This window comes from Colletotrichum paranaense (genome assembly GCF_030867605.1).
Source record: "Colletotrichum paranaense strain IMI 384185 chromosome Unknown Scaffold_7.1, whole genome shotgun sequence".
Lineage (NCBI taxonomy): Eukaryota > Fungi > Ascomycota > Sordariomycetes > Glomerellales > Glomerellaceae > Colletotrichum > Colletotrichum paranaense.
In genome coordinates this window covers 565,187-588,464 of record NW_026848965.1, presented here as the reverse complement: position 1 = coordinate 588,464, position 23,278 = coordinate 565,187, and the positions used below count along the sequence as shown (strand labels likewise).

The following is a 23,278-nucleotide window of genomic DNA, read 5'->3' as shown; positions in this document are numbered from 1 at the left end:
TCCCTATCCTCGCCACCTCCGCGACCTCTTGCTTTTGCAACTGTCACAAGAGGAATTGGCAAAGAGCTCTTTCAACCAACCTTGATCGACGGAGATCCTCCGCTCGTGACGTTCGTCTCACCCGATTCCCAATCCCCTTATCGTCCGAGTCTCCTAACCGTTCCATCAGGAGTTCCTCCATCTCTGTCCTTTTCTTTTCGAAGCCCGACATTCTCGTCGGCACCAATCACCCCGCCCATCATGTACTCGAACTCGAATGCCTTCCTGGGCGGCAATAGCCAACGGCCCGGCGCGCAGCAATATGGTGGAAGCTCTTTCGGCCAGCAGCCGGGCCAGCAGCAGCAGCCGGGTCCTTTTGCTCCTCAGTCCACAGGCTTCGGCCAGGCACCGTTGCAACAGCAGTTCACCGGCTACCCGGGGATGCAACAGCAACCGCAGCAGCAAGCTCCTCAACAGCTCCAGCCCCAGTTCACCGGCTTCCCCGGCCAGCCGCAGCCGCAGCAGAGCTTCCAGACCGGCGCTCCCCCGATGCCGTCGATCCCCTCGCAGTACCAGTCGCAGTTCCAGCAGCAGCAGCAGCAGCAGCAGCCTCAGCAGACTGGATTCCCAGGTCAGCAACAGCAACAGCAGCCTCAGCCCACTGGGTTTGCTCAGCAGCAGCAGCCTCAACAGACCGGATTCCCAGGCCAGCTGCAAGCCCAGCAGACTGGTTTCCCGCAAGCCCAGCAACCTCAACCTACTGGCTTCCAGAGCCAGCAGCAGACGGCTGCCCCGACTCCTATCAAGCCCCAAGCCACGGGCTTTAGCCAGATGGCTGCTTCTTTCCGAACCGGGGGCACGCCGAAGCCAGCTGGTCGACGCCCTAAGTCTGCCAACAAGATTCCAAACATTCGACTATCGTTCATCACAGCTCCGGATCAGTCCAAGTTTGAGACTCTCTTCAAGTCTGCGGTTGGTGAAGGCCAGGCAACGACAATGTCCGGAGACAAGGCGAGAGACCTGCTGATGCGATCACGCTTGGACGGTGACTCGCTCTCACACATTTGGTCAGTGCCTTTCTAGCTTGCTCTTTGTAGTAAGTTGTGCTTACGGAGTATATGCAGGACTCTTGCCGACACGACACGATCTGGAGAGCTTCACTTCCCCGAATTCGCCCTCGCAATGTACTTGTGCAACCTGAAGCTCACTGGAAAGTCCATACCCTCGACATTGCCCGAGAACATCAAGAATGAGGTGTCCAGCGTCGTGGACATTATCAACTTCAGCATTGCGGAGGACGCCGGCCGAGATACACCTGGCAGCACTGCTACCGGCAGGTCGAGCACCGAGCCCACGATTCATCAGCCTCAGCCTCAAACTTCCAACTCCCAGCTTCTGCAGGCACAGATGACCGGTTTCCCCGGGCAGCAAGCTCAGGGCTTCGGGCAGACACAAGGGCTGCAACCTCAGCAGACTGGGTTCCCCAACCTTAATGCGCAGCCGACCGGAATGAACCCGCAACCCACGGGATACAACGGGCCACGACCACCCATGCCACCCATGCCCACCGGGTATGGCAATAGCCTCACGCCGGGCGGAGGTCCAATGGCTGCGCCTCTGAACGCGCAGCCTACCGGCCGCCCCGGCCAATGGGGTCTTGTCAACGCCCCTTCCACGGGCCTGCCCAACATCGATGCTCTTCAGGCTAGAATGATGCCTCAGCAAGGCCGGGAGCAGGGAAGCTTCACTACGCAGGGTCTGCAGGGTAATGCCGTCATTCCTTGGGCTATCACCAAGGAGGAGAAGCAACGCTACGACGCACTCTTCAAGGCATGGGATGGACTTCACAAGGGCTTCATCGGCGGAGACGTCGCCATTGAAATCTTTGGACAGAGTGGTCTCGAGAAGCCGGACCTCGAGCGTGTCTGGACCCTTGCTGACAATGGTAACAAGGGTCGCCTGAACCTGGACGAATTCGCAGTTGCTATGCATTTGATTTACAGGAAGCTCAATGGATATCCCTTGCCTAACCAGCTGCCGCCTGAGCTTGTTCCTCCCTCGACGAGAAACTTCAATGAGTCTATCGGCACCATCCGATCAATGTTGAGCCAGGAGTCAGAGTTCCGTTCCAAGTCTGGTGCAGCTCTGCTTCCTCAGAAGACTGGTGTCAGCTACATGAAGACTCACTCATTGAGAGGCACCCCTGGCGGCCAGAGCACTGGGCGTAAGGATGCCACAGTTTTCAAGAACAACGATGAACAGGTCGGATATAGGTCTAGTGCTCGTCGCCGTGTTGGCAATAACTCGCCCCGCCCCGAGTCGCCATCCTCTACCGCATACGATGACCTTGGACTTGATCAATTGAAAAAGAAGATCCGAGAGAAGGAAGTCCTTCTCGACGCCATGGATTTTGCTGATGAGAAGAACTTGGAGGAGGACGACTTGCTCGACAGACGTGACCGTCGGGAGGCCGAGGAGCTGTACCGCCGCATTCGCCGCATCCAGGACGACATTGATGCGAACCCGGATGCTGCACTTTCGTCGGGAGACTCGGAAGCCGAGAGACGATCTTTGAAGCGACAGCTCCAGAATCTCACAGACAAGGTCCCTGAACTGGCCTCTGCCGTCCGCAAGACCGAAAAGGCTATTGCAGAAGCAAGACTCGAGCTCTTCAGGCTCAAGGATGCAAAGGCTCACCCGAACAGTGCCGCTGCTATTGTCGGAACTGGTCCTGGCGGTGCCGTAACAGAGTCTGACAGACTGAAGGCTCGGGCCAAGGCTATGATGCAGCAACGTACTGCAGCCTTGACGGGTAAGAAGGTTGAGTCGAGCTTCGACGACGAAGGCCCCAAGCGCCTTGAGGAAGAGAACCATAAAATCAAGACCGAGAAGGAGAACAACGAGAGCATGGTCAGAGACGTGGAAGATTCTGTGCGTGACTTTGCTCGCGGTATTGAAGACAACTTGAAAGAAGGCACCACGACGGTCTCCAACGAACACGAGAAGCGACGCTGGGAGGATGCTCTGGGCGTCGAGGATGAAGTCAGAGATTTCATCTTTGATCTTCAGCGATCTAGCCGCGCTGCGCGTGTTCGGGCACAGGACCGTCGTCCTACTTCCTCGTCTTCGCCTTCGGCTGCTCGTGCATCCTCAAGAGAGCCTGCTGCGGCCAGCCCCGCCGCCCGCCTCGAGAGCCCTGCGCCTCCCTCGCGCACCACTACTCCCGGAGGCTCGTACTCTTCTTACAAGACCCCCGAGGAGCGTGCTGCTTTCATCAAGCAGCAGGCTGAGCAGCGTATGGCTGAGCGACTTGCTGCCCTGGGTATTAAGGCTCCTACTAAGCCTGGTGAGACGGCTGCCCAGAGAATGGAGCGCGAGAGAGCCGAGCGTGCCGCTAAGCTGCGCCAGGCCGAGGAGGAGGATGAGCGTCGTGAGACTGAACGTCAAGCCCGGCTCGCCGAGGAGACGGGCGCTCCGGCCCCGGCTGCCAAGAAGCCTCCCCCGCCGCCATCGAGGAAGGCCGCGAAGAGCGATGCTGCTGAGAGAGAGGCCTCGCGGAAGGCGGAGGAAGAGCAAGCGGCTAAACAGGCCGAAGAAGAGCGTCTCGCCAGGGAGCACGAGGAGCAACAGCGTGCCACCAAGGAATTGGAGTAAGTCTGTTGGAAAACAACCGAAGACGAACATATGCTAATGGATACACAGGGCGAGCGCTAGAGAGCAGCAAGATGATCTTGAGACCGAACGACAATCTGCAGCTGCTCGCCTCAAGGCACTTGAGGAACAAGTCAAGCAGGGCAAGCTCAAGAAGGAAGAGGAGAAGCGCAAGAAGAAGGCAGCACTTGCTGAGCAAAAGGAGAAGGAGGCCAAGTTGGCAGCACAGAGGGCCGAGATTGAAGCTGCCCGTCAGCGCGAGTTGGAGCTCCAACGCCAGCTCGAGGCTATGAATGACGATGATGACAGCTCATCGGACGACGAAGACGGCCCATCCCAAATTACCCCTCAGGCCTCTACTCCCACTCAGGGCGGTAGCCAGATCAGTAGTCAGGAGCTCGAGAAGCAGCCTTCTCCGCCCCCTGTTCCGACGGTGGTCACAAGCCCACCGACCGAGAACGAGAGCCGCAACCCGTACCACCGCATGCTCTCTCACTCATCCGAATCCACCTCGGCCCCGAGCGAACCTTCCGCACCTGCCGCCGCCCCTCCCCCACCCCCGGCGGCTGCGCAGTCTACTAACCCCTTCCACCGTATGGCGCAAGAGAGCAAGGCAGCTCCCGCAGCTGCCTCTCCCCCGGCGCCCTCCGGACCCTTCTCCCGCAAGCGCCCTGATGAGGACGATGATTGGGGCACGGATAAGGAGGACGATGAAGATTCCGACGATGATGACCGTCCTGGCGGCAGTAGCGCTGCGGCTCTGGCTTCCATACTGTTCGGAACCATGGCCCCCCCGCGACCACTTTCGGCCACCGGAGACAAGCCGATGTCTAACCCTGTCAGCCCGGCCATGGGTAGCGACGCCTCACCTGCGTTCCCTCCTCCCCCGCCGCCTATGCCAGCTACCGGTGCTCCTCCTCCCCCACCAGGCCCGGCACCCGAGGCTCCTTCGGCCCCTCCTCCGCCACCAATGCCGGCATCGCCCGCACCAGGTGGCCCGCCGCCGCCGCCGCCTCCTCCCCCTCCAGGCATGGGAGCTCCCCCGCCACCACCTCCCCCACCACCGGCGGGTGACGCACCGTCAGGGCCTCCAGCAGGTGGACGGCCCGCGGGTCTGCTCGGGGAGATCCAACTTGGCAAGGCCCTGAAGAAGACTGAGACTCGCGATAAGAGCGGTGCCGCTACTGCAGGCCGCGTTTTGGATTAAATGCTAGGTGCTAGTTTCAATAGTCCGTGCTGGATGTGGCTGGCTGTGGATGCAGGTGAAGGATGTCACGGGGCAGGGCATGGAGAGAGACAGAGAGAGAGAGATGACGAGAGGAGAAAGCTATGTCCAGGTAGTTTCCAGGATTGGTTGGGAGTAGATTCAGTTCACATGTGGCAAGATTTGTTCGCTAAGAGAGGAAGGAAGGGGTTTTGGAGGCGTGCAGCAGTAGGTATTGTTCTCATTATCATACAGATGTCCCACACCAACTAGTAATGCAAACCCCGAATTTCTTTTCTTTATCCTCACTCACGTCTCTTTCGTTTTTTCTTGGCCCGTGACCTCCCCCCTCTCTCTCTCCCCGCCGCCGCCCGGCCGGCTGGCTGATCAGTCCGTCGTGTCAAACAAAGAATCTGAGCTGTGGGATCCGGCGCGAAGCTGCGCTAGCTCTGGTGTTGTCGGGACCATGCGTTGCGTGTGCGTTGAGTGCCTCCTCTTTTTGTTTTTTTGGTCCCTGAGGGGTCCTGAGGAGCTTGGGTGGCGTAAAGTTATTTCTAGTCTTTTTTTTTTAATTTTTTCTATTCCGACGCCTGATCGAAAGGATCGTCTGTCTCTCTCTCAGTCTACGCAGGGAGAGAAGCGCAAGGTCAGGCCGGTGCGGGCGGTGATGGCGTCATTGTGGTGGTGTGAAGGTGTTTGTGCTGTGTCTGAGTCCTACCCTCTTCCCGAGTCTTTTCGGGGTACGGTTTCCGATCTACGAATAGGTTTTGAATTTTGCTTGGGGTATACCTCCTGTTGTAGTTGATCTTCGAGGTGAGGAGGGATAGATCTTCTCTTGGCAGGTTAAGAAGGGGTTTTTTTAACTCTTCTATTCTTTCGGTATCCCGTGGGTAAGGACGGCAAGTCTGGAGTCATGTTGGCAGGTAGAGTAAGGCTATGAGGATGAGGGAGCCAAGAGAGGGTTCTGGTATGTCTTGCGTTCTTTTTTTTTCTTTTTCGAGAAACCCTTGATGGGGATTTCTGGAGCTTTAGCTAAGTCAAGGTCCTGTGTGTATTAGTTTCTACGCTGGGTTTACACGCATCTTTCGGCCCATGACGGGCAGGACAATGTGAAGATCTACTAGAATGGTGAAAGGAAGCCATGTAACAATCAATGTAAATACCACGATCCTGCAGTTAGGTCTCCTCTATTGCCGTGTTATTGCATATAAGCCAAACGTGACTTCGGGACGCGTTTTCATTCTTTTTGAGAGAGGTAGTTGTGTTTGTTGACATTCAGGTCCTTTCGTCTGATAGTTCCTGGATCCATGAGAAGATGGTGGGAAGGGCAGAGAGAAAGAGGTGTGGTCAAACGGTTTACACCCCATCTGATGCGGCGCTGAATGGGGGGGAACGAGGGTGGCCAAGGTGGCGTAAGCTGCGATATCTCGCTTTACTATCGTGCGCTACTGCAGGTTCTTCTTTTTCATGTGCAACACATTACGACATGAGCGAGTCTAGCTACTGCAGTCTGCAGGTAATCCTTCTCCGCGCAAACCAAGATCACCAAGGCGCCCCCTCTCTCTGACCCGGATTTCTCGGGAGCGGACTGCTTTTTTTTGTATCGGGTTCCTAGTTGTAGAGACTAATGTAGGCGCGAGGGCTACTGAACACCATGGTGAAGAGGGAAACGCTCTAATGAAGGGGCTAGATATGCAGGTCGATCGACCTAGTCTTTCTTCGTGGCAACTCGACACGAAAGAAAGCGAGCCTGGACGGGATAGCTCCAGAGAGCGTGAGAGCTCCTACCTAGTATCTACTACTGCCACCGAGAGAGTTGCCACTGAGATAGAGGTACAGGAGGCTGAGCAAAAGCTATCAAAAAAAAAGACGTTCAACGTTCAAGGTTGAAATACGGTTGCACTCGGCTAGGAAGCTTGGGACAGGAACGACATGAAGAAGGAGGGGGTGGATCTACGGGTCCTGTGCTTCCCCTCCCCCCTCTTCGAGTGTTGGAGCTTCTCACCCACATTTGAGGGTTGGACGTTTCTTGGGATCTGCAAGTCACTTTCGCCCCGTGGCAGAGCGAGCAGCTCACCAGCTGTAAAGGCGAGATGGTGAGTCCACGTCGGTCGTCGGAGGTAGAGTCTTTTGCAGGACATGCTGGGGACTCGGGAGAGAGAGAGCGACGTGCTCTGCAGAGTTTCTGGCCTTTGGGGATATCTTTCTCGTTGGGCCCCGGACCCAGGCTGTCACGGTCAGAGGAACAGCGAGTGCAGCACTACGACCTCGATGAAACATATGCACGGATGAGGTGCTCGTGAGGTGGAATACAAGATGAACCCCGGTTTAGAGCTACCCTGGGAAATCCTCCCAGCCACCGGACTTTTTTTTTTCTCTTTGTGGCCTCATGGAAAAGTTTGGAAACGACCATGGAAGGATTGGGGGTGAAAACGGGCAGACTTGGTGTGCTGTTGAGACTCGGGAAGATCGTGTGTCTCGGTCCTCCGAGTCTGTGTGTTACAGTTTGTGAGGGCCGATTGGGCTCCGGGGTGGCGCTTTGTAAAAGAACGCCGAATGCTCTCGAAGGAAGCGGGATGGGATATTTCTGGAGCGTCCTGAGGTAGTCCCAACAATGGAAAGGCCGAGTTACAGAGCAACACCCACCTGCGTCTTACGACACGGCTTGATGTGAGGGAGGAATTAGAATGCGATGAATGGCCTGAAATGTCCTGGATGATGGGCCGGAGATCGGACGTTGGCCTATGCTTCATGCTTGCTTTTTCGTGAATGGGACGGGGGCCCTGTCATCTGGTCTTTTACGAACCAAACTTGCAAGACTTAGACAGTAGAGCCGGGGGACCCGTTTTCCAAACCAGCTTTCGCACGTAAAGCAAAAGTATTTGGCAAAACTAGCGAAAAGAAGAAATCGAAATCGAGGCGGACGGATGGGCCATGTTGAAAAAAGCAAATGAGATGGCAAATGCGTTGTCCATTGTTGGGAAGACCGGAATGAAGGCATTGCTGGCGGCAATTGGGCATCTAGAGTCGGCCAACTTTTTGTCGTCAATGCTTCTTTCTAGGGTGCTGAGGATCACAGACTCAACGTGGGATCGGTAAACGGACGGACGGCGACAGTGCGCGTGAGCTGAAATGCGCCCAAAGCTTTCCTCGGCTGCCTTGATTTTTCTGGACTACGGAGTACAGCCCGTCGGGTTATCTGGGCGATATGGGGCCTTCGGTATGGCCTGACATGGGGGATGAAGCTGGGGTTGGAAAGACAAGTTTGCTTGGAGATGATAAGGTAAGGCAGAGCAGGCAGGCCGCAGGTTGGCATATGCGGTGGTGGTCCTCTCCTCTGGTACGGAGAATGGACTATGGAGTATCGTCACGCTAGAGACGACACGCCGGACCAGGTCGGTACTGAATCAGAGATGAAATGGGAATGAGAATGGGAGAACGGCCGGCACTTTGAGCGGGTATATCAAAAGCAGCGCTATTAATATCGAGCAGGCAGGGATACACGCTCCGGGGGTACCAGAATGAGAGTGACAGTCTATGAGAGGGAAATGATGGAGAGGAACGCAGCCGTACGGAGTACAGTAGTGCGATGCAGCGGCGCGCGGGTTGTGGTCCGCTGCGAACGTTTGCGTTTGTGCATTGAAACGGACAGATGAGAGTCCCATCAAACATCCAACGGGTGTGAGCTGGCAGTTGCGCCCGGGCCGGGAAACGCACGAGAATGAGGAACAAGAAGACAAAAGAGTAGTCAGAGAATGACGAAAACTCTGTTGCATTTCTGCCATGTGTCTCTGAATTTCGATTCCATGAATTACTCCATATCGTCTGGCACAGGGAAGTGAGGATAAAAATTTGATCGCCGGAGCGGATTCCGTGGGGATCTCGATGTCTCCCCCCCCCCTTCTCTTGGGCAGAACAGAGGGAGGAAGCTCCAGTGTCAGTAGAGCACGAGGTGGGAAAGATGCCGAGATGGGGATAGCGAAGAGTCAGAATTCGGGGCGAGCTAGATGCGTTGTCAATGATGTGCGAGATGGGATATCTCCCGTAGGGAAGATTTGCATCTTATGCGAAGATCGACTGACAGGGTGTGACGACTGGGCTGAACCTGGCAGTGGAAAAGCCAAGACAGGTATGGTACCTGGTGACCCCTCTTGGTTTGTGAATGGATTGCGCAGAATTGGGAGGGGAGGTTCACACGGGAGAGGACGCCCGTCAGGTACCGGAGGCCGGAGCGATAAGGCGAGCGGTGAATGGTGAATGGTGAATGTCAGTGCCAATGGGGGAATCATGAATGGGACGAGAAAGAATGAGTGGTAAGAGATGCAGCGGTAGGAAACAGAGAAATTGCTCCCCAGAACCCTGCTTGGTCTGCACCACACCAGCTGAGCCAGAGCGTTGCACTTGCACTTGCACCTGCCTGCAGACGCAGACATTGCTCGCACTTGCGACTTGCAAGTTGCACGCATTCCCACTTGTCCAGGTGCAGTTGGCAGTTGCAAATTGCAGCACCTACCTCAGCGTGCTCAGTTCAGGTACGTATAACGGTACGTACTTTCTGGACTGGGAAGTGGCTTCGAGACCGGGTGGGACCTGATGACAGGAACAGGCAAGAACGGGCAAGAAGTTGGGAAAGCCTAGCAAGTTGGTCCCAATTCTGGTTGAAACATTGTCAGCCCGCGGAACCAATGAGACGGCTCGAGGTGGAAACGGTTTGATTGGGGATCGAGAGTTGGGGCCACGTCCGGGCACTGGCGGAGACACGAGGTTTCTGGAAAGAGCAGCCAGGAAACATGTGCGAAGGGATTGGTCATTGCAGCATGCTGGCAGTACTCCGTGCCTTACGCAGTACCTACGGCGGTAGCGAGAAGGGATGATGTCACGGATGGGGGGGAAAGAGCTCGGGAAGGGACTTTCCCGCTCTCGGTATTTCGTATTATCGGATGTCCTGGGCCATTTGGGTCGTGCGGCAATACCTAGACCGACCTTACCTAAAGATACCGAGTACGGATACTCACCAACGGCTGGCTTCACTTCGGGAGTCTCATATCTCCATCCCGTCAAGCACGTAGCAGCGATCATGGACTCATAGACCCAAGGCAACTTTACAGAGAGAATTGGAGCGAACAGGTCACAGGTATCATGACTAGTGTCAAATGCCTCTCCAACCCGTAAGCCCCCAGTGGCTCCCGTGGTCCTGTGCCTGACAGTAAGGAGTGCCGATGATGAGATGTTGTCTTGCTTTCCAAGACCCTTTCCCCGTACCTGGCCTCGCTGTGCTTCTAAACACTCAAGTTTCGGGCCCGGTGGAGAGACACATGTCGTAGCAGTCTTGTCGCAATTGGCGCCACAGCCTGGACGTTGCCTTTTTGTACAACAGATCAATGGCTACCTCCGTTTACTTGTGATTGATAGACATGGGTTGAGGCGAATACCTAGTGACACTCACAAAACTCAGACCGCGGGCTGCAACCCGTCCACCCAACGTTCGTTGAACGTCGCCCATTTAGACATGGCATGCTTATTCGTCAGGCTCGCTCCAATGCGACACCGCGGCTGTCGTCGCCTTTCCGCAGAGGGCAAAGACCCATTCGACACCGCTCATCATCCATGGCATTATTAGCCTTCCAAGGTTTCCCAACGTATATCCGTGCAGCTGCTGTTAGTGTCTTCACGGCCGGCGATGGGCGCTCCAGAGTGCTCCCTGCGCCGAGGCTCGAGCATTTTTTAGTCATTGTTGACCTACACTAGAAAGCCATGGGTACCCTTTCTGAGCAGCGCCCCATCTAGCCCAGTTCTAGAAGTCTGTTCCTCGCGGTTGGGAATTAAACAGCTGGGATGATGGAAGGAAAGCATTGACGAGAATTTGGATCGTTCTGATGGGATCCTCGATAGGCACGGACAGGTTGGTCATGCTCGGCCCAAAAAGACCCGTCTAGCCGTCCAAGACTTTTGAAAACGCAGAGCACGAGGCGAGAGATGAGATCAGGCGGAATGAGCGCGCGCAATCGTCTCTCATCTTATATCATCGGGAGGTGAAGTGAGACGCCCGTCACATTCCGTACCTGACGATCTGGCCAGCATTAGACGGGGGGTGGTCTTGGTACCTGGGTCTCGGTCTCAGTTTCACAGCGGGGACAGTCGTTGCAAGACAGCCTAAGCCATTAAAAAGACTAAGATGGGGTGGGAAGAATATGAAAATTTGTTTAAGTGGTGTCAGTCTGACAAAAAAGAAAAAAGATGTCGTCCAGCCTTTCCAGCGGTTATCCGTGGTTTGCTTTCCGTATTGGCTCCTACTCCTAATGGGCACATGAGCTGGGATGACCCAGTTTCATCGGATGGGGGCACGACGGCCAATCAGAAGTACAGTCATGTGATTTGGCCGTTTTGATTGGCTCATGGTGGACGCGTTTGTTGTTTTCTTCCCAAATCGGTGAGACGCGTCGGCTACGCGCCGACTTCATTCCATCATCCATGGCCTGTGCCTCGAACCCTCGACCCAATCAATCCCAGCAGCCAGCGCAAGAAAGAGGCCATCCCAACGAGACCAGATGAGGGCACCACAGAGAGGACACCAGAGCCGTCGCAGAGCGAGACAGTGACCTCTTTTTGAGCCCTCACAGGCTCGCACACAATCGCAATCGCGCCACACAGCCATTACCATTTTTGTTCGCCTGTGTGTCTTCTTAGATAGGAAACCCATTTCATCACGGCTGCAAACCAGATCAGATCAGCCAATTGACGGCAGACGAGCGCTTAGCCGAACAATCCACAACCGTGAGGAAGACTAGCATTTCGGCCATTGTCAGAGCAAGAAAAGGCAAACTCCATGGTCTATTTTTCGGGTCTTGCACTACCAGCTGGACGCGACCATGTTTGGCCTGGGCTTCCTTTGACACTGTGGTAGTTTCGAGATAGTCGCAACACCACCAAGGACGAAGTCGAAGAGTCGAGGACCGGAGCGATATCACAGTTTGCACCATTGCCCACAGCATCCACAGATATTTCCCCGGCAGAGCCCTGCATGCAACACCATTCGCTGCCCGTCAAGCTGCATCTAGAGGCTCTAGCTGTCATCTACAGCATCCATCCCTGTGGCGTGCTGGGAAGTAGGGGACCTTGGGGGTGGTTCAGTGGTGCTGGTGCATATGCAGTGGAAATTCAACCTTTCTTGGTGGCAGACACGCGCTCATTTTCACGTTTCTGTTGGAAGACAGCGCGCGAAAAAATGAGGAGTCTCGTACGCAGTACTGTGGTACATACCTTACAGACTTACAGTAAAGCCCGTCGGCGGCCCACCACGGACTCTCGCATGAACTGCAAAACCTGCTTGCATACAGTACGTGCATAGCATAGCCTTCCCGTCCTGTCGCCAGCTTTCGCCCATTCATATTTCGTACAATCGTCGTCACCTCTGGGCTTTAGGGAAGTCTGGGATCCTCTTTCGTCCACATCTTCTCCTCCTCTGTCTGCCGGACGTAACCCGCGCGGACGCCCTTCCCCCCTCCTCCCTCCCCACTGGAACTGAGTCTGACAGGCCTGGCCCCGGGAGCCCTGAGCTTCTTCTGCTTGTTCTTCTTACTACGTATCTCGAACTTCGACCTGAAATGGAGCCGGGTGAAAGTCTGTTCGACTTCAACCGACCTGGCTGGCTGACCCTCTCTTTTCTTTCGACGGCGTAGCCCAAGCAAACGCGCAAAGACAAACGCAAATCCTCATCCTCCACGCCTGACAGAAACCAAACGGTGACGGCTAAGGGCACCGACCCCGGATGCGAGCAGCTCTCTGTCTAGCGACTTAGTATCTAGTCACCTAAGGTAGTATATCTTCGGATACCTTACACAGACTGGACTGCACTACTACAGTCCCAAGTGTGCGCACTTCCTTCTGATCGCTCTCCCGCTCGGCGACGGTTGGCTTCTAACTTCGACCTCTTCTTTTTTTTTCCCCGGGACGGCGTGTTCCAGCAAACGGTCGACCTTGCCGTGCATCCCATCATCGCCCATCCATGATCCTCCTCCACCTTCTTCACACTTAACACTACTCCATAGTCCATACCCATCATCCATGCATGCTGCTCATGCTGCCACCTTCTGTACCTGTGCCTATGCCATCGCACCCCGGACGATATCAAGCACACGCACATTCATACTCGCTCTCACGCTCACTCACATTCGCGCACACCACACACACCTGCTCCATTACACTCCCTGCATCTAACCAGACTACGGAGGTCCTTTACACTACACACCCTTGCTGCCACTTCGGCGTACCCTAGCCTGGTCGGTCGTGTCACAGCCCACGCTCCTCTTGTCCAATCGCCCATTCCTCCCGTGCTCCAGAGGCCCCACCGGACATCTCTGGGCTTGCTGAGCTGGCCGCCCACCTCTTCAAAGACATCCCGGTCCTCTCCACTCGCCTTGGCTGAAATCAATCCATCTATCCATCCTTCTGCCGCCGACTCCCACACTTTGCTCTACCTACTCCTCCTCCTCACTGCCTGCTCTGACCTACGCACGCCTGCTACTACTACCACCACCACCACCACCACTACCACCGCTGCCGCTGGCTCGCCTATTACATCTTACCTACCCTCCTCTCCCTCGCGTGCTATCGTGCCTGATATCCCCTCTTTTCTTTTCACCTTTCTGCAGCCATAAGCCATACCTCACCCTCACCCTCGTCTGCTGCTCTTCTCTGACTCTCTCGCTCTCACACACACATTCACGCTCACACCCCATTGCGCTTTATCGACTTCGCACAACATCGTCGTCGCCGCTCTTCAACGTTGTTTGTCGGGCACCACTCTTCGCAGAATATCGCCATCGCTTGCCTGATCGCATCGTGTCGATCCAGCGATCCCGTCGCTAAACTTACAATTTGACCGCCAAAAGGCCCCCTTGCATTCACGACCCACAACTCATTTCCAAAGTCTAGACCCGACCTAGGTGAGCCTTGAGTCTCCTCTCTCTTTCTCCTCCCTTCAATCATGCAAAACCCCGTTCGGGTTCAAGAACCTTGAAGCCGGGCCCTGTCAGGTTGACAGAGTCAAGACCACACCGTCAACTACTTATCTAACCTTATGCCTTTGCGGCTCGCTGACATGCCCTCCCTCCCACAGCCCACTACTTGCCGCGAACGCACTTGACGCAGGTTTGGAGACGACATCATTCAACTACACTCGGCCGACATGGCCAAACCCACGCGCTATACCGGCTCTCATGAGCCTTTGCAAATCTACCAAGACGACTTTTTCGAGAACTCGACAACAATGATCAACCACGCACCCATGCCTGCCGCCTCTAAGCCACCGAGGAGGCCGCTTGGCGCAACAAGTAACAACAATGTCGTCCTCAACCCTCCGATGCTCGCATCCGACAGACACTCGCCTCTAAAGGCATCATCAGGCAACATCAAATCGCACCATGCCCCGTTGAAGTCCCAGGGTAGCAAGTTAAACATGGTGCCAATGGCGCCACCATCAGCAAACAACCAGAACACCGATTCGCTACACAAGAAGCCCTACTTATCCAAGTTCAAGACCGTCGCACAGAAGCCTCCTTCTGTGGATTTGGCCGCCGGATTCGGGAAGGAGAATGTTCACCCGCAGTTGTATCCTGCGCCACCGACCATCAACTTTGATCAGTTCTACATGCACAAGGGACCCGGAAAGCGCACATTGATGGAGGCTGCACCGATCAAGGAATCACGACCTCTGAAGAAGGTAAAGGCCGATGAGTCCGGCCTTCCACCTCACGACTCTTTCCCTCCAATCGTCGACGATGGGACGAAACCGGGCCACAGCTACGCCACTTTGATTGGGATGGCAATTCTTCGATCACCACTGCGACGCCTGACGCTCGCACAAATTTACAAGTGGATCTCAGACACGTACTCGTTTTACAAGGCGGAGGAGTCGGGATGGCAGAACAGCATTCGGCACAACCTCAGCCTTCACAAGGCCTTTATCAAGGTGGAACGACCAAAGGACGACCCGGGCAAGGGAAATTACTGGACGATCCAGGAGGGCATGGAGCAACAATTCATGAAGGACAAGCCGGCAAGAAAGACGGCAACGACCGCCGAAAACGTGCCTGTCATGTCAACCCGTATGGAACCCTCAAGGCCGGCCAACATGCCGATCCAGGAGCCGACTCTTCCGCCTCCTGCACCGATCAGACATGCAACAACGCTCCCGCCTTTGCCTACTTCTCAGGCTACCGTTGCCGTTGAGTTCTCATCCGATGCCACCATTCCTGTCTCGGACTCGGCCGCACCTGAAGATGGACAGGATAAGCTGGACCACGAATGCTCTCCTCTGCCGCCTACGATGCATTCTTCACCGCCCATTCCGCGACACATGGAGCCCCGCAGCCGCACGCCTCCTCCGCCTGGCCGCGGACCTATGTCGTCCATCACCAGATCTCACAAGAGAAAATTCGCGTCCATGGATGACAGCGGTTACATCTCGTCTCTCGAATCCTCTGCTTTGCGCCCGCAAAAGACTGGCATTCTTACCTCAGAGGCCGATCGCCCTCGCAAGCGCAGTCGCGCTGGCAGGGCCGAGGATGAGATTGCTCGCTTGCGCGCGTCGTCTTACGATAGCCCTAGCAAGGGTCGGTCGTATAACGCGTTCGCCCCACCGTCCTCATCGCCGCTCCGCCAACAAGGGCAGATGCTGCCACCGCTCACGCCAGCCATGAAACTGAAGCCGCCTACCAAGGCCCCGCCTTCTGCCTCGCCCAACACCAATCTTCGCCAGCACCGCGAAAATGTCCGCCAGATGCTGCAGTCCCCGATCCGCAAGATGGTCGGCACCGGTGACGGCAACGCTCCGTGGAGCCCCGCTTTCAACTTGGACGAGAGCGTCTACAACTACAACCTGATGGCCGCTGGTGACTTTGACATCTTCCAGGACATGGACAACGACTTCTTTGACGGCCTACCTCAAGAGTCTCCCTCCAAGAAGTCTGGTGGAAAGCGACCCCGTCTTGAGCGTACTCACTCTGCCAATGCCTTGGCCGATGCTCATGACTCGGGTAACGGCAACAAGTCGGTTCTCTCAACGCCCTTCCTGAAGGCACCCGCACAACCTTCTGCCATGTGGGAGACTCCTAGCAAGGTCTTTGACGGCCTGTCCTCTCCTATCAAAGCCAACAACGACGCCGCCGTGCAATGGAGATTCCCCTCGCCGACCAAGATATCTAGTTCATTCTACGAGGTAGCGGCCGAGGGCGACTGGCCTTCGTTCTCCTTCGACACGACAGACTTCTTGTCGGAGGAGACCACCGAGTACTCGGGTCTCGACATCCTGCAAGGCTTTGAGAAGATTGGCTCTGGCTCCCAGCCCAAGTCTTCCGGCTCCAAGCCCAGCAAGCCTGCGTTTGGACGAAGCTACACCACGCAATTCTAGTCTCTTGCGACGAGACGACGATGACGACCGTTACGATGTATGAACACACTTACTGGCATGACGTCCCGATGCATTCAGGCATTCAGGGCCTGTTTCGACACACTTCACACGATAATGGAGCGCGCGGGGGAAACACAAAATACTTTGGGCTGATTTTAAAGACTAATGTCTGATTCGGGCTTCGAGGCTTTCACAATTCTCTTGTCCATGATTGTTTGCTTTATGATAATGACGAAGCAGTGCACATATAATGTCTTGGCTCTCCTTATTTTTTCTCCGATGGGCAAAGGGAGGGAAAGCGAAGGGACATCATCATTCTTGAGAGGCACGGAGGGCACCATGAGATTCTTGTGCGTTTTTCTGCTTTTGCTTTCGTCGGCCTTGGACCAGGTTAGGTTCGGCTCGATTTTCGCTTTTTGCTTTTTTTATTGCTGTTTGGCCGGAATAGGCTATTTTGTTGTTTGTGTTTCTTGCTGTGTAGGAAAATCCGGGTTGGATGTGTAGCGTATTGGCTTCGCTCCTATTGCTAAGCACACTGGTAGTGATCAATTCTATGGAAACACGCACTAAACAGAGCCTTCTCGCAAATGTTGTTCAAGATGTCAATGATGACATGACTGTCGCGAATAACTTATACAGTGTTCTATATCCCATTCATATGGTTGTACTGTCCTTTATGTGGGCATTCCACATGATATCCGCAACAATCAAATTATATCCGACATCATCAAGAGCCCGGTGGCTTAGAAGCATGTTCAAATCAGCATGACTCTCGACTGTGTGGTGTTACGTACGTTTGAGAAGATAATCATCTTCTCGGAACCAGTAAAGTCGTCATAAATCATCGAATCATCGAAGAAGCTAGTTTTCGGCATGCGTGGGTGACCTCTCAGTCCGATGTTTGAACTCAAGAACGGGTATCATATTGTCTTGCTCTAAATTTCCCCAAATGTCCTACATGTCTATGTCTCGTTTGAATCATGACTTGTTCCCAGAACGCCTCAGAATGTTGTGCACCACCTCTACGATATCTGCCAGCAGCGTCGCCGTCGTCATCCTAGGTTCGTTGATGTCGTCGTCTCCAAGCCGAACATGGAAAGACTATCCAAAAAAATTCGCATCAAATCCTGGAAAAAAAAAAACAAGAGGCATCTTGTCAAAAACATCTCATTATAGTCTCACAGTGTCGTCGTCAGCCCGAATGCGCAAAATTTAGTAAATGCCCATCCTCGTAGCCCACCCTGACTCCTTTTGGTTAATATTGATCTGGTAGGGAAACGGGTTCGACCCCTGCGTCGTTATCGGAGGGATGTGATCCTTGTGCGCGTTGACGAAGGTGATGACCTTCATGACGGTCGTCATGAGCGTCGTCTCCATGGCTTTTCGGACTTTGGCTCGCTCTGGAAAAGTTTCACCGACAACGGTCAGCCTCTCATCTCTGTACGTCCCTTTACTAATGCGCCCCCCCCCTACCGGGTTGCCAAAGGAGGGCAAAGGGGTAGGTAGAACCAACCAGTCTCCGTCCTGGGCTCCGCGACCGTGACTTTTACGGTCCAGCATTCCCAACAGACCTCCTCGTCGCCGCGCATGAGCCAGGCCTTGCGACGCTTCTTCTCAAAGAACTGGACGGTGAGCTGGCCGCGCCCGCCGCCGCTACCACCGCCGCCGGAGCCGGACGAGGAGCGCTCCGCGTCGAGCTGGCGGACGAGGGCGGTGGCGCGCTGCTCGATCATGGTCTCGAGCTCGACGTCGTCGACGTAGGGGAGGGTCAGATCTAGGACTTCGCGGGTGTACGGAACGACGGCGGGGAAGAAGCGGTGGAAGAAGATTGTGTGGAGGATTCCTGTATCACGGTGACGAGGTTGTTTAATTAGCATTTATTCCTGTTCAAGGGCCATCACTATGGTTAATATGGTTTCGGGTTGCATGGCTTGGGTTCTGCACTTTGGAGGGGGACTGGTAAGGCAGGCGCCCGTCGCATCGCGAGGCTGAGAGGTTCGGAAGGTGTTGTCGTTCGTTTTGAGGGCGGATATGACGTCTGGCGGGGCGCGCGCGAACTGCGGGCTACCTATGGGAAAGAGGACTGGGGATGGGAGACGGGACACGGGAGACAGAGATGGTAGGTACCTTTGACGACATCCCGTACGGAGGCCGGGTCCGCAAAGGCCTCGAGAATGAACTCTGGAGCGCTGCTCTGCTGCATCGTGCCTTTTCTCGATTACGGGATTTTGCTTGGTGAGTTGGTTGTTAGACAGACAGATGCGGTTGGCGTGAAGGAGAGTGACAGATGCTCTCTCCCTCTGCCTGAGGTAAGGCGAGGGAATGACCCAAAGAAAGGTGTCAGATGTACTGAGGGGCACACTTGAGCCCAGCATTGATGCGCCGCACCGATAAGGGGGCGGGCAGAAGAGAGCGGGGAGTCACTACCGCTGTGCTGATCCAGGGAGGGAAGGGACAGAGGCGGGGGGAGGACGGGATATCGGTAGCAGGGGTACTCTTCCTGGTTGGGAAAGGTACTCCCAAGTTCCCCGAGCTGGGTCCTGGGGAGTAGAGAGTGGCCATAGACTTGTGCTGTAGCAGCCCGTACGGTAAGGTACTTACGATACTTGGGCAGTCGTTGGTGGTGGGCAGCAAGGGCGAGCAGTGATGTACCTACACTTCCTTACCGGGGAAGCGCTCGATACGGCGGCGGTTGCGGTACCGGCACTTCAGCCACAGCTGTTGGGGCAAGAGAGTTGGGAAACACGGGCATTAAATTGAGATGACGCGGGAACGTGGGTGTGGCTGGGCCGAGGTAATCACGGTTCACGACTCGCAGAGAGCAGTAGCCAGTCACTGGGCTTTCAGGCGCGAGCTCCTCTCCTCCTGGTCTGCTTAACTGCTCCAACTTATCATTACGTGCCGACCAGCCTTCCTAGAGATCGCCCAGATAGCCAATTTTGGGGGGGGTTTAATAGACAAAAAATCTCCCAATCTTCTTTTTTTCACATGATTCCCCTAGCAAGACGACCGCCTTTTTCTATTCTTTAACTCTTTAACTCGGTTCGAAAGCTTCAATCCGGGGTTCTTTTAACTATTCTCGCAATCTTTGTTGAACTTCAATCCTTCTGGTCCTTTCCCTCCATTCCCCTCTACCATACTCCGGACTGGACTCTATCTTTCCATCAACAGCCAGGCTAATCTCTCGGGCATTTAGTCGCTCGCCGCGCCAGACCGAGCCATGTTGGAAGCCACTCGGCGATGGTTCCGCCGAAATAGGACACCGCTCGCTGTGAGCGTGGGTGTAGTCGGCGCGGGCTATGTCGTGTCGCAGTATGTCATGGGCAAGATCAACGATGCGCGTGAGCGCATGAGCAGCGATCGCATCGCCAAGGAGAAGTGAGCTACATTCTCAAGATCCCCTCCTCTAAGCTACCATGATCACCCTCCCCCGACTAACACCGCCGTGTCGCAATCGCAGCCTCCGCCGCCGATTCGAGCAAAACCAAGAAGACTGCACATTTACTGTGCTCGCACTCCTCCCCTCCGCAACGACGAATATACTCGAGGTCATGAACACGGAGAAGATCACCTACGAGATCCAGAAGATGAAGGGTCAGACCAAGAGCCTCAAGAGCGGCAGCGGCAGCCCGCCGAGCATCGCAGATACTACCATGACAGAAGACGACGGACGGAGCATGGTCAGCAGCAGCGTTCAGAGCGAGAGCGGCGTGCACGCGAGCCAGTTGACGGTACCGGCCCCGACGTCGGCCGCCGCGGGAGGGGCCGCCGAGGGTGCGCAACAGGATGGCGGCGCGGCGGCGCAGAAGAGTCGGAAGTCGAAGAGGCAGTTGTGGGATGATCTGACCATCAGCTGTGAGTGACGCCTATCTGATGTGATGGAGAAGACGAGAGAGGGGAAGATTCTAACATTGACATCGCAGCCATAACAAGAGCGTTCACGCTATTATACACCCTCGCATTGCTGACGATGCTGACAAGAGTCCAACTCAACCTCCTCGGCCGCCGTAGCTATCTCTCGAGCGTTATATCCCTAGCGACTGGTACTGCCCAAGCGACTATCAGTCTGGAGAACAATGACGACGACGGCCTCGACCAGCCTTACGGCAACGACTTTGAGACGAACCGTCGCTACCTGACCTTTAGCTGGTGGCTCCTGAATGAGGGGTGGAAAGAGCTCGGCCAGCGCGTCGAGACCGCCGTCCGCCAGGTCTTTGGCCACCTGAGCCCGCGCGACCTGCTCAGCTTCGAGCAGTTCTCGGAGCTGACGCTCGCGGTGCGCAAGGCCGTTGAGGGCGCCACGCCCGAAGAGCGCAGGGCCGCAAAGTGGCTGCCCTACCTCCTCCCGCCGCGGGACAAGGAGGACCACGTCCTCCGCGAGTCGGGCATCCTGGAGGAGAGCACTGTGATGCTGTCCGAGAGCGCCACGTCTCAGTCTTCGCCGTCATCGTCGCCCGCAGTGAGAAGGCTGCTCGACGAGACGTCGGATCTCATCGAGTCGCCCTCCTTCACGCACGTGCTCACGCTCATCCTCGATGCCGGCTTCTCCCTGCTCGTGGATAAGAAGCTCTCGTCAGCAGCCTTTGATAAGCCGGACCTCGCCGAGTCGGAACCGCGCTCGTCGCAGGTGGTCGTACTCTTGCCCAAAATCCTCTCGGTCCTCACGAGGCAAGCCCACATCATTGGCAACGGGATGCCGAATGAGTACCTACAGGAGATGGAGCAGGTCGCCGACCTCGAGGGCTTTGCGGCCGTGGTGTACTCGAGCAATTGGGAGAATGAGATCCACCACGACGACGAGGGCATCATGGCGAGCGCCGTTGACGTGAGGGCCAGCGAAGTGCCTCGCGCCAGCCAGGGTACTGCTGCAACTTTCCCAAGTCAGACGCAGGGGACGACGCAGGGCACCGGAGAGGAGAGCCTCGTGATGGTGAACCCGCAGTCTAGCTTTGAGAGCGCGTGGGGGAGGGCGGTGGACAGCAAGTAGGCCTTCCATCCAAAATAGAGAGACATAACATGTACATGTGGCCCGAACCTCGATTGATGTTGTGTTCTCGAGGTGTGTGAGCCTGGCTATGACATTTTTAATGATATTTACGGGGTTATGGACAGGACAGGTGGGAAGGTAAGGGAGGGATGGAGCTGGAAATATAGGTATCATTGTATAATCTATGGTCAAGAGATAGACGGTTCATCTCTCGAATCTGTATCAACAAAGTACGGGGGTCAAGCCCAGAGCTGGAGATGGCGCAGCCTCCGTCCATTCCTTTGATCCATTTTGCTCAGCCCGCGATTCTACTGATGATTCTCCCTTGTTGTCAGGCCGTCCAGTGGTTCTGGGACGCCTTTTCTTCGTCTATGTTTGTGGTGGGGGGGTTTCCTTCTTCAGGCATGAAGTGCGTAATCGGTGCCAGGGACTACAATGCATCTCGTAGACACGTTTGTTCCATGATGCCAGCCTGGCAAAAACTCGTTGCGGCTCGACATCGAATTCTCCCGTGCTGAGTTGTTGGGATTCTCCCCTTTCTCCTCCCCAGTTCTAAGGGCTCCCACTCACATATCGTCTTTCCCTGGGTTTGGTGTTTTCTTGTTCTTTGTTCCTTTCCAACCTGGCTGCCGAACGGCGAGAACGGTGTCCTTTACATCAAGCCCCTGACGAACTGATCCAGACCCAGCTCGAAAAGTTCGTTCTTGACGCCTTCGCCACCCTTGTGTTCGGCTGGTGCTAGGGGGTTCTTGACGACTGCAAAAAGAGGTCAGCAAGTTATGATCCGTTGCCAGGAAAAGAGAGGAAGCCCTCAGGGTGGGTAATTGTCACCGTACCGTATTCAACCCAGAGGTTAATATAAATCTGATGCAGCACATTCCGCATACTCAGCGTCGCCGTATCAGTAAGCATGACGAAGCGCAGGTTCGAGGGCGTCTCGTAGTAGTGGAGCTTGTAGGCCGAGGTGCGGTAGCTGATAAAGGCGTCATCGTCCCCGCCGAGCTTGCGGACCATGTTGCGGAGGGAGAAAACCGTGCCAAAGATGAGCTTGGCGTCGTCCTTGGCCGAGTTCACCTGGCTACGGCGGCCGAGCTGCTGTGATGGTGGTGGTGCGGCGCCCGTTCCGGCTGATGAGGGAGGTTGTTGGGATGGCGGGCGCTCGGCGGGGAGCCAGGTTTTTGAGTAGATGCATTCCGTGTGGCGGTCGAAGATGTAGAAGGAGTAGACGACCATGTTGGGCTAGGGGATGGCCGCGACGGCGGCGCGGGGGTTGCGCGTGTTTGCGCCGGGTTTCGGTGTCGTCTGGAGGCGAGGCGAGGCGAGGCGGAAAGGGATGGAGGTTGGTCGTTTAGGGGCGCATGCCGGGGAGTTGTGCAGGGTACGTAGATTGCGGATTGATTCTGTATCTCGAGAATTCGGGATTCGAATCTGGTCGTCTTCGGGTCGTCAATGAATTCGCTGGTTTCCGGTGTCGTTGGGTATCACTGGTTGAAAGTCGCAAGATGCTCATGAAGATACGAAGTAAGGTAGCTAGCTTGGGCGGGACGATTGAGTGTGGTCGGCCGTTCAGTGGCCCCAGCCCCGAAATGCGGCTACCGTTGCTTGTCTCGGTCGGTAGGTACCTCGGTGGACCTTTGAAATTGCAACTGTGAGCTGGAGCTGGTCCGATTGCGTAAGGTACAGATGCTGGCAGGGGGTGTCACTCTGCCTTGTGGTGGACCCCCCGGACGGAACGTAATTCTTTGGCGCAAGGAGGGGTTCCGAGCTGGCCCTACGAGGGGAGCACACTAGTCAGCCCATGATGGGAAATCTACGATGCGCCCAATGACAGCGGGCAGTGATGCTGGGCATGGATATGAGGAGCCGTGGAAATGGATAAGACGGAACCTGGGCTTTTCGTAGGGCGTTGAGAACACTGGAGACCTGCGAGGTGATCCTTGGGGGAAAATAACAGACGTGGGGGCTGGAAGGGGGCTCACTCTGAGCCTGAAGAGCTGAAGGAGAAACGCCTACCTATTTTTTCCCACCTTCGAATACAAAGTACTTC

The 23,278-nt window shown here is 55.5% G+C and overlaps 9 protein-coding genes across 9 annotated transcripts, besides 2 other annotated features; 4 read left to right on the top strand and 5 right to left on the bottom strand.

Annotated features, from left to right (window-relative positions):
- Positions 1-240: 240 nt before the first annotated feature.
- CPAR01_08994 (uncharacterized protein) lies at positions 241-4,837 on the top strand (the record flags this gene model as incomplete). Its single annotated transcript, XM_060493260.1, has 3 exons — positions 241-1,046; positions 1,104-3,629; positions 3,682-4,837. The coding sequence occupies 3 exons, from the start codon at positions 241-243 to the stop codon at positions 4,835-4,837; spliced, it is 4,488 nt and encodes a 1,495-aa protein (XP_060347390.1).
- A 3,934-nt stretch (positions 4,838-8,771) lies between these two features.
- CPAR01_08993 (uncharacterized protein) lies at positions 8,772-9,123 on the bottom strand (the record flags this gene model as incomplete). Its single annotated transcript, XM_060493259.1, has 2 exons — positions 8,772-8,837; positions 8,917-9,123. The coding sequence occupies 2 exons, from the start codon at positions 9,121-9,123 to the stop codon at positions 8,772-8,774; spliced, it is 273 nt and encodes a 90-aa protein (XP_060347389.1).
- A 220-nt stretch (positions 9,124-9,343) lies between these two features.
- CPAR01_08992 (uncharacterized protein) lies at positions 9,344-10,337 on the bottom strand (the record flags this gene model as incomplete). Its single annotated transcript, XM_060493258.1, has 2 exons — positions 9,344-10,196; positions 10,267-10,337. The coding sequence occupies 2 exons, from the start codon at positions 10,335-10,337 to the stop codon at positions 9,344-9,346; spliced, it is 924 nt and encodes a 307-aa protein (XP_060347388.1).
- Positions 10,338-12,602: 2,265 nt separating this feature from the next.
- Positions 12,603-12,618: a sequence feature (Short protein (CPAR01_08991, KAK1535449.1) was converted to a misc_feature.).
- Positions 12,619-13,044: 426 nt separating this feature from the next.
- Positions 13,045-13,109: a sequence feature (Short protein (CPAR01_08991, KAK1535449.1) was converted to a misc_feature.).
- A 912-nt stretch (positions 13,110-14,021) lies between these two features.
- On the top strand, positions 14,022-16,244 carry CPAR01_08990 (fork head domain-containing protein; the record flags this gene model as incomplete). The annotated part of the gene is made up of 1 exon (XM_060493257.1): positions 14,022-16,244. The coding sequence occupies one exon, from the start codon at positions 14,022-14,024 to the stop codon at positions 16,242-16,244; it is 2,223 nt and encodes a 740-aa protein (XP_060347387.1).
- Positions 16,245-16,409: 165 nt separating this feature from the next.
- On the top strand, positions 16,410-16,748 carry CPAR01_08989 (uncharacterized protein; the record flags this gene model as incomplete). The annotated part of the gene is made up of 1 exon (XM_060493256.1): positions 16,410-16,748. One exon carries the CDS (start codon positions 16,410-16,412, stop codon positions 16,746-16,748), a length of 339 nt encoding a protein of 112 aa, XP_060347386.1.
- A 708-nt stretch (positions 16,749-17,456) lies between these two features.
- On the bottom strand, positions 17,457-18,447 carry CPAR01_08988 (uncharacterized protein; the record flags this gene model as incomplete). The annotated part of the gene is made up of 3 exons (XM_060493255.1): positions 17,457-17,673; positions 17,718-18,087; positions 18,372-18,447. 3 exons carry the CDS (start codon positions 18,445-18,447, stop codon positions 17,457-17,459), a joined length of 663 nt encoding a protein of 220 aa, XP_060347385.1.
- A 1,017-nt stretch (positions 18,448-19,464) lies between these two features.
- Positions 19,465-21,231, top strand: CPAR01_08987 (peroxin-3; the record flags this gene model as incomplete). The annotated part of the gene is made up of 3 exons (XM_060493254.1): positions 19,465-19,622; positions 19,705-20,099; positions 20,168-21,231. 3 exons carry the CDS (start codon positions 19,465-19,467, stop codon positions 21,229-21,231), a joined length of 1,617 nt encoding a protein of 538 aa, XP_060347384.1.
- Positions 21,232-21,883: 652 nt separating this feature from the next.
- Positions 21,884-22,464, bottom strand: CPAR01_08986 (sybindin-like family protein; the record flags this gene model as incomplete). Its single annotated transcript, XM_060493253.1, has 2 exons — positions 21,884-21,987; positions 22,068-22,464. 2 exons carry the CDS (start codon positions 22,462-22,464, stop codon positions 21,884-21,886), a joined length of 501 nt encoding a protein of 166 aa, XP_060347383.1.
- A 558-nt stretch (positions 22,465-23,022) lies between these two features.
- CPAR01_08985 (uncharacterized protein) lies at positions 23,023-23,244 on the bottom strand (the record flags this gene model as incomplete). Its single annotated transcript, XM_060493252.1, has 1 exon — positions 23,023-23,244. A coding segment is annotated over one exon (222 nt), but the record flags the coding sequence as incomplete, so codon positions are not given.
- Positions 23,245-23,278: the final 34 nt, after the last annotated feature.